General features: G+C 37.6%; 1 protein-coding gene across 10 annotated transcripts; it reads right to left on the bottom strand.

Moving 5' to 3' along the window:
- Nucleotides 1-552: 552 nt before the first annotated feature.
- On the bottom strand, nucleotides 553-9232 carry LOC110606473 (phosphatidate phosphatase PAH2). 10 transcript variants are annotated; one of them, XM_021745277.2, is made up of 13 exons: nucleotides 9081-9232; nucleotides 7136-8808; nucleotides 4968-5907; nucleotides 4006-4316; nucleotides 3767-3840; nucleotides 3468-3552; nucleotides 3038-3124; nucleotides 2851-2923; nucleotides 2629-2672; nucleotides 1805-1933; nucleotides 1615-1710; nucleotides 1337-1476; nucleotides 553-1010 (listed from the first exon to the last, which is right to left on the bottom strand). In XM_021745277.2, the coding sequence occupies exons 2-12, from the start codon at nucleotides 8438-8440 to the stop codon at nucleotides 1420-1422; spliced, it is 3201 nt and encodes a 1066-aa protein (XP_021600969.1). In that variant the 5' UTR covers nucleotides 8441-8808; nucleotides 9081-9232; the 3' UTR covers nucleotides 553-1010; nucleotides 1337-1419. The 10 variants fall into 10 exon arrangements, with proteins under 10 accessions (XP_021600969.1, XP_021600970.1, XP_021600972.1 ...); XM_021745278.2 differs by lacking the exon at nucleotides 9081-9232 and having other exon boundaries at nucleotides 553-1016; nucleotides 7136-9073; XM_021745280.2 differs by lacking the exon at nucleotides 9081-9232 and having other exon boundaries at nucleotides 4114-4316; nucleotides 7136-9073.

Genomic DNA, 9232 nt, shown 5'->3' with positions numbered 1-9232 from the left:
TGAATAGTATATGTACTGGGGAGTCCCTGGAAGGAACTAAATCATAGCTCCAAGAAAGAACTTAACTTGCACTTGCAATCACTGAAATGGCGATCCTGGCAACTCGTGGTGTTCCTGAATATGGGAGGCGTGAGATGACTGTCGGAGAGCTCACACGGTGGTTGAAATCATTTGATACTGACAAAGATGGCCGTATAAGCAAAGAAGAGCTCGCGGATGCTATCCGTGCAGACGGAGGATGGTTTGCAAGGAGGAGGAGCAAGAGAGGGATACAAGCTGCAGATTCTAATGGCAATGGCTTTGTTGATGAGAATGAAATCAACAATCTAATAGAGTTTGCCAAAAAGTACTTAGGCGTCAAGATTATAAGCTTGTAGTGGTGTCGTTTAATTTGTTCTACTTATCACTGTTAATTAGCACTCGGATGCAGAGCCTTGTCCATTTCTTTTTTCTTTTCAAATCAAATATGCTCTGTTTGTTTTTGCTTGCTTTCTGGGTGATCAATATGTGATTAACAGGGTTGGTTAGGCTATATACAATATGCTCACTGGAGAATCGCCAAATAAATCTTGATTTAAACCATATGATGATAAAGAGAATTTACAATTAAATTGCACAATGATACACTAGAAATTTTCCATGGGTGGAGCTTGCTGCCTGTCCACCTATCACTGAAGGCCAGACGATTAACAAACTAAGAATTTTTCCAGCCAAACTGGGTATAGATTCAGAATCAATGAGCAATGCATTTCACACTGAGGATTATGCATCAATGTTCGCTAAGGATATCTACTTCCCATGGTAAAAGCTTACATATTTTTAACCAAATGTATGCGCTATACGATGTTGTGCATTGAACTGTCTCTGATGCAAGATATGTGTGTAATGAATTCAACTTTTTGTGTATGATCTTCTATAAACTCCTTTTGGGCCCATCAACAGATACAGCCAGCTAGAATAAACACAGCATGGTTTGCGCGACTTTGCCGTAGGTCTTGGCCGTCTGCGACCTGAAACTTGCCAGCACAATGCATCATTGGATGTCTTAGGATACATTGATTAAGCTCTCTTTCTCAATCAGTTTAAAATATGACTAGTCATTTCTGTGCTGGACCGCAATCTTCTTATAATGTCAAGACAATTAAACAGATCATTCCTCCTTATGAAGAATATTTTTAACCAAATTTGTACAATTCAGTTTTGCAAAATCATTTAAAATGAATCCTATATCAACAGCATGCAATTTGAAGAATATTCCAAATAATCAATCAAATGAGATCGAAAGTTCAAATCTTGAGTTCTTGTTAAACAACATAAAGCTAAAAATCAGGAATACCTGAGTAGTGACAGAACAAGCATGGTTGAAACCTGTTCATATCAGTATCAGGGATCTAAGTGATGATCTACAGTTGACAACAATCAAATATCAACAACAGGAGGAGGCAATTTCCAGAAATTCCATGAATTAAAATCCTCCTGTTTCAAATGAAGGAAAAAGGGGCAGAAAGATTAGCTTATCCAGAGAAATTATTGAGAAAGAAAAGGTTAATTGATCTAAAGGTTGCTTAAGCTAATCATCTTAAACATAGATTAGAAAGGGGGAAGAGAATAAACCTGCTCAGGTGACGAGACTGGGAACATGCCGTGCACGAGAGCATGAAGTGAAGTATATGATTTTGTGTCAACACAGCGGTTCACAGCAACCTCACCCTGAAATGTAAACCATAAGAAAGAAATTCTGACAATAAAGATACTAGCAAAGCTTCCTAAATGCTTATTTCAAAGCACAAAGGCCTTGACTTACCCTTGGATTGATGATGAAGATTTTTCCCTTTGGGATTCCAACCTTAAGGTAGCTAATTTCATCTGTATCTCTATTACCAAAACCAGCATAAAAAGGGTGGCAATCTGGAGGAAACAATGCCTTAATTTCCTGGGATTGAGAATAAGTAAGTATTAGAATCCAACTTCTTGATGGATATATTGATGACCTCTTGTGTATCTATACAAATAATTCTCAGAATTTATATAGGACTCGTGGGACTTTAACGATCATAGTTTATCTGTCTCTCTCTTGAATAAAAAAATATATAATCTCAAAGAGAATGCTTTGCACTTCCGGAAAGACTGCTCAGTAAAATCTAGGTCTCCTCTCACTATTAACAGATGGAGGATGGGGGGGGGGGGAGTGCACTAAAACCATGGTGACTTAGTATAATTTACATGGCATATCACGTTGAATACCCTTATAAGGACTTAGGCACTCTTCGTCCTTGTGCTAACTTTTGAGCCTGATTCAAATTTAATGTGGTATTAGAGCCTCCCATCAATGTTAGGCCTCACATGAATATGTCACATTTTAGTATAATTCTGAGCGTGAAGGTGTGTTGAATCCTACATGAATTGGATAGGAATAATGTGCCCTTATAAGCGTCTTAGGCACTCTTTCACCTTGAGCTAACTTTTAGGGTGAGTTAGAATTGCTCTAAATTTAATATATAAACAATACACAATATCTATCAGAAGAAACAAATCTTAAGCTGTGAAAGTGATTAATAAAACAGCATGGGTATCAGCTTCAAGAACTTTAGAATATGTAAAGACAGAATTGAATAGAGGAAAACAAACCTCTAAGCATGCTATCTTGAATTCATGAGGAGCCCTTCTAATAACTGACCAAAGAAAAGGGATGTCATTGCAGAAAGTATAAAGTGCTCAAAAACTTCATCAAAATTTTATTGCTAGAAATTGCACAGCAGTGGAAGGATAAGCTATTTAAGCATGTATTCCACAGGCAAATAAGTGATATCTGCAATAACCATAGAAAATAATTCAATATACACCAGTTACCTTCACGGAATAGAGAAGGAAAAAGACCATCAGGGGATATAACTATAGGACCATCTGGTAAAGCCTTCCCATTCTGCAATTGAGCGAACACACCTTGGTATGAGAATAAATTGGACAGAAACATACTATTTAGACTTTCTTAATCCTGAGTTCTAAAATTCAAAGAGCAAGTTAAGCATCTACTAACCTGCTTAAGGTTGACCAGGAATTGTCGAGTGAGATGGGCTTGAGATATTGCACGAGCACTTAGAAAAAGCAACTGATACCCATTTTCCTACAACAGACGATAAAACTTTTTGAATCCATTTATGATTCAACAACATCATTACCAGTCATAAGTCAAGTTGTATGCAACAAAAATAATATTTGCATTTTAACATTCCCACTGACAGAAATTAAACATATTCAAGCACATTACATTTCTGCAGGATGATGATTCCATGCCAACCAATAGGCTACAGGCCCAAAAGATGGTCTCCAATTTGGACCCTATGGTACCCGAGAAGAAATGATTTCCTTATTTGAAATCATAAACGAAAATATGGTATATCAAACATTGCTTCCAAAATATGAACTGACAGATTCCAATCCAAACACATAAAATGAGATGCAAAGACCTTAATAGCTGAAAATAACGGTGCAACCCCTGTTTGTGACCAATCCATCCCTACCAAAGGCATGAACTGACCAAGTACATCTGATCTGTGACAACAACGTCAAAAAGAAAAAGAGTCAGATATGTCCAGGAGAAAACCCCAAAGTATGATAATTTAGGATGGATTTCACACATGCAGCTGCAAAAATTCGTCCTTCAGTAATATGCAAGACTGAAAACTAAATTTTCAACGTGTAATCATTTTAAAGTCCAAAAGACTTACGAATACTTTATTGCATTAGAAAAACTTAGAAAACTTACTTTGTTATCGTCCCATCAACATCTGAGATCACTATGCGAGTTTTCCATTTCCACAGATAAATTCTAGCATCCACCTGTGACCTAATAATATTAAGTAATCATCCAAAAAATTAAGCTGAAAAAAAAAATAGGTGAAAAAGAAATTAAAATCCAAAAAATGAGAAAAGGAAATAATATGAATAATCTAGAACGGGAAAAAGAAAAGGTTTTTTTTAAAGCAATAATTGCAATGACGAAACCTTTTGCATTCCCAGCATTGAAGTGGAGAATGTGAATGTTACTGTATTACTCCCGTCCTTCAGATTCAAGGATACCAACTCTTCAGATGTTGGGGCAATCGTCCTTACCATCCTTTTGGAGACCTCCGGCTTAACCACAGTCTGATTATAATTCATATCAATATTGCTATGTGAAGCAGCATTCTCAGCATCAGAACTTTTGGCATCAGTAATAGTTGGCTGCACGGTCTTCCTAGATCTTGATCTTGTAAAAGTGAAAGGCCAAAGTCTCCAGCTTCCACCAGTTGTTTCAATGGCTTTTGATTGATCCCCTACAAGAGATTGGTCAACTTCATCAATAAGGATCACGTCTTTTGGTTCAAATATGATTCCACTACCAAATGCAACTATTCCTAAAACAATAAGTGCAGCTGCATCCCATGGGATGTAATGGCTACCAATTCTAACAATAAGCCTATCATTCTTCACAACTTCAGGACCTATAGAAGTTCATTTATCTATGTCCAGCTTTTTCAGCATCAAATGCTTGAGAAGCAGCTTCATTTCCCATCCCTTCATACAACAAGTGTTTACAAAGAGATATCTCCACAATCCACATACAGCACCATGAGTATAACTTTCTAGAGTTTGCTACATAAGGAGCATTTATGCAACTAAAACAATTGACAAACAAAACTGATTCTCCACTTTGATTTAATTACAATATTTAGAGATGGTAGCATTTTATCAGAAAATAAATAATTTGTAAAAGAAGGAAAAGTCAAAAGGTAGCCACAAAATGAAAATAATACATTTCCAATGCAGCATCATCATGTTTCGAACCACTTAATATGAGAAGAAGTGACCAAATTCAAGATAGACCTTGTTTTCATTTCAATACATTATTATCTAATCAATTTGAAGTTAAATGAGCTTAGAAAATGAAGATGGTCTAATAAAACCAAATATCCACACATTCTTACCAACAGCAGGATTGGCACTATCTTTTATATCTTCTGGAAGATGAGAATCTTCCCTATTGGAGGACTCTGGTGATGATTGGCTTTCCTTTTCTCCACCTGAATTTATACAGGATGACTCATCCTTGCTAGGCAATTTCCACTCCAAGGGTCTGGAATCAGAGTCCAGTGAATGGCTTAAAGGATGGTGGAGGACATCTGAATCCGTATTGTCACTGCAAGACCACATATTGGGTAATGATTCTCCCACCCACCCCACTTTCATATCAGCAGTGCTTTGAAGGTTAGGAATAGAAATGGGACTTGCTGTCCCCTTTGAATTGCCCATCGGCATTTCAATATCAGTCAATTGATTCTTTTGGAAAATAAATTCTTCAGATGAAAATAATTCGTCATTTCTACTGAGAGGCTCATTCTCTTCGTCAGTGTCCTCAGTAGAAAATGAGGGATTATTTTCTTCAACTACACCATCTGGGAAATTCAAATTTCCTTGAGTTTCTCTGTTGTCATCAAGATCACTGAAAATGAACTGTTCTTCCTCTGAATTCTCTGATACCGGAACACTAACTGCTTTTTCTAGTTCACAATCACCATTAAGTTGTTCTGAACCACTCACTGACTCCAAAGAAGGTTGGAGCTCATCCCTGGAAATTTTATCCCCAAAGTTTTTTGCATTCTCAAATTGACAATCTGAGTTTGTAAAACTGGAAATGGAGCTACGAATGTTCTTTGACTCTGCTTCAGTTAAACCAAGTAAAGGGTCCATCTCCATAGTGATCATTTGAGTATGGGATTTTGGCACTATGGATTTCACTTCAAGGTTCAACTCGTCATGGCCACGTACTGAAGGAGGAGAAGAATTTGCTAGTTGTGGATCATTATCACAAGACTTGGTGAATATTGTCTCCAACTCTATTTCCTCGGCTTGCAGAGTAACTGAATCCTGAATCAAACTTTCAGTCAGCAGAATCAAATATTATATCAATGTATGCCAATTAAAGAAATTGATTAATCCACGGGGCAGCCCTGCACTATATCTGCCACCTTCCCAAAAATAGACTTTTAAAATTCTTTACTTTTTCCACATATTTCTTTCTTTAGAAGAATTATATGACCCCAAGTTTTCTTAAATGGCACCCCAAATATTGATAATTGTTGATATTAGTCACAAGCAAGCTCAATATGCATGAGCGCGAGCCTGGCTCAAGCTCAAGCTCAAGCTACTTGAACCATTGGTTATTCCATTGGACAGCTGGCCACTGTTCAAAAATCTGAATTTTCATATATATTTTCTCTAAACGCTTGAATACATAATTATACACACTTAAACATATAAATCATGCCATCTAAATAGGAACTGATATCCCTATGCAATCTAAATGGGAATATACAATAGACTAAATAGGAATATACCTTAGTTACTTCCTATTCTTTAACAGAGACTATTAAGTTGAACAAGAATTTAGGACCATGTCAGTCACCTAAGCTTCAACCCTAAACCAAGAGTTTTTGAACATTTCTCTAACTATCTATCGCCTGGCAGATGGTGTTTGGTGCATCATATTAGAAAATGTAAATTTGTGGGAAAAAATAAAAAGAGCAACACCACAGCAACAATATTGCGGAGGTATACATTAACATGTGGACATATTGGCAACAAAAACTGCTTAAAGCCACATGGTACACTGATGATAGGACCTAACTTGACACAGTGATGCTCATTTTCTCCAGCGGAGATAAATCTCTCATACATGAAGACAATCATGGTGCTTCGGCTCCATCAGAAACTCCTCTGAGAACATTGCATCCTAACAACATATCATTGCAGTCAAGACTAACAGATCGACCAGTTATGAGCTAGGCTCACAAGCTCAGAAGCTGAACCAAAAGTAACTTGGATTAAGCTTAAAGAGCTCACGTTTGGAATTTCGAATATAATTGAGCTTCAGGAACTGCTTGAAACAGTAAACTAGCAGGTCAGCTTATTCACAGCCATAGGTGTGGCACTTACTTGTGTTACAGGTTTCTTCTTCCTTCAACTTCAGGTGCCTTTATAATTGAATAAGGTGTAATTACTCTTTCTTTTTTGTTTTTCAAAACTTTAAAGAAAATGTTTTTTTAAAAAGTCTGGATTCTTAATTTTTCAAGTAATATACAGATAGAAAATGTACCTCAGGTAGTTTCACATGCAAAGTTTCAGCATAAAAGTTAACATCCCCACGTACTCCACCAGTGAGACACAGTGTTTCCTCAGCTTGTTCATCTGAACCATCCAAATCCACTGGTGAGTTCTCAGATTTCCCGCAGTAAATTAAGGACTGAATTCCATTGCATCCACTCTCCTTAGAAATGCCAAAACCTGCTAATGCGACATTTCTTTTGCCAGAAACCCATTCTTGATCGGACTTAATGCTGGGAAATGCTCCATACACATCCACAATTTGTGAATCAGAACAAGTAACATCAGAGATTACACCCACAGAGTTGTCATATTGATCAGCATTGTGTAAACCAGTTTCACTGATGTTTCTTGATATTGAAGACAATTCTTCCAATTTTTTTTCTGGAGCACTTTCATCTAATTTATCAGTCTCAACAACTTGCTCAGTGCAACCAAAACCTGACACTTCTACACTACTTTGCTGAACAGAAAATTTCCCACTCTCAAATCCAGAATGGGAACTGTTGCCCATTTGCACATTACAAGAACCAATTTCCTCAGAGAACATATGATGGCCCACACTTGTTTCAGAGGCATCCTGCACAGATGAGCCAACCTGGCTTTGTCCATCATTGGTCAGCCTATCCCTGACCCCTTTACCATCATATGTATCTGAAGCAGAAAACTGTGAAGTATTATCTTTCATGGACTCACTAGTTGTAAGCTTAGTTGACCACTTCACATCCAAGAGGTTGGCTGCGAGCTCTGCACGATCCAATGAACTTATCCTTACCATACCAGCACCATCATTATTAATACCATCTTGATAACCACCTTCCTTCTTTGACCTCCTTCCAAAAACAAGACCAAATATCCTTGATTGGCGGGAATTGGTCCTAGCAACAATCTTCCCATTATTTCCATTAATCTTGTCACTTGTATTGCCATCGAAATCACAAGTATTGGATTTCATTGGCTTCGTGCCATTCTGGGACTGCTCATCTTTCTCATCACTAGAAGACGATGAAACAGATTCCGCACCATCTCCTTGTACCTCCCTGAGAAAGTAAGCTTCTCCTCTCGGATCAAGATACATGTGAAAATTTGCATCTGTACCGTTAACACTAATGTAAACCACCTTCTCTCTTGCTTTTAAAACCCCTTGAAATTTTCCAAACCGAACATACCAGGGCGAGGATTTAAAGCTACCATCTGGCTGCTCCACCACTATGATATCCACAGCACCACCAAACGGGTGAAAGGGGCCCGATACAGTGGAAACCCCTCTGGTTATAAGCCTCCCTACAGTATTCATGTTATGAGACTCTCCTCAGATCACCCAACGCACATATTCTCGAAATTCCATCATAACTTGAGAACCTGAGCTACGAACCCCACAAGATTGCGAGGCTCTGTAGTATAAACCTCAAGCCTGTCAATTCGACCCGCTCCTAACCATCCCAGTGTCTCCAGAACTCCAATTGTTATAGAACCCAGATCACAAAATCCAAAATCACATCGCAGTTTAATCGTCCAATTAATAACTCCTCAAAATACCAATGCTTTCTTTTGTGCGGAAACACAAACAAAAATCAGAAGCAGAGAGAAAAGCCTTCTAAAGCATCAAAACCAAAATTAAAAAAGACACCCACCAAACTCATATAAGCTGCCAATACCCAACAGCTGAAATTAAGATACAAATAAGAAAACAATATCAATCAGATACCACAGCAGCTAAACACTAAGTCAGACGGACGAAAGCTCCATATCCAAATAGGCTAAGCAATAAGAGAGAAGAGTAGTTGGTGCTATAAAAGCATATTCGTCGTAAAATTATTCGAATGTGCCAAACTGTAATAATCATTAAATAACTGAGAAAATGCAAGGCATTTTAATTATTTTTAATTAATTGCATAAAAAAAGTAGAGAGATTAAGGAATGGCCACGAAACTGACCCGAATAAGAGAAAAAGGAAAAAGGCCAAGGAGTCTCCTGATTTCTACAGATTCGAAAAAGGCAAAAGATCAAGAGAGAGCTTTTCTTTTTCCTTTTATTTCCCCTTTTGCTTTGTTGGAAATGTCGAGTGAGAGAGAGAGAGAGAGATGGT

The sequence above is a fragment of the Manihot esculenta genome, chromosome 18, assembly GCF_001659605.2.
Source record: "Manihot esculenta cultivar AM560-2 chromosome 18, M.esculenta_v8, whole genome shotgun sequence".
NCBI lineage: Eukaryota > Viridiplantae > Streptophyta > Magnoliopsida > Malpighiales > Euphorbiaceae > Manihot > Manihot esculenta.
Note: the sequence above shows the minus strand (reverse complement) of the source record. Positions and strands in the feature narration are given on the sequence as shown.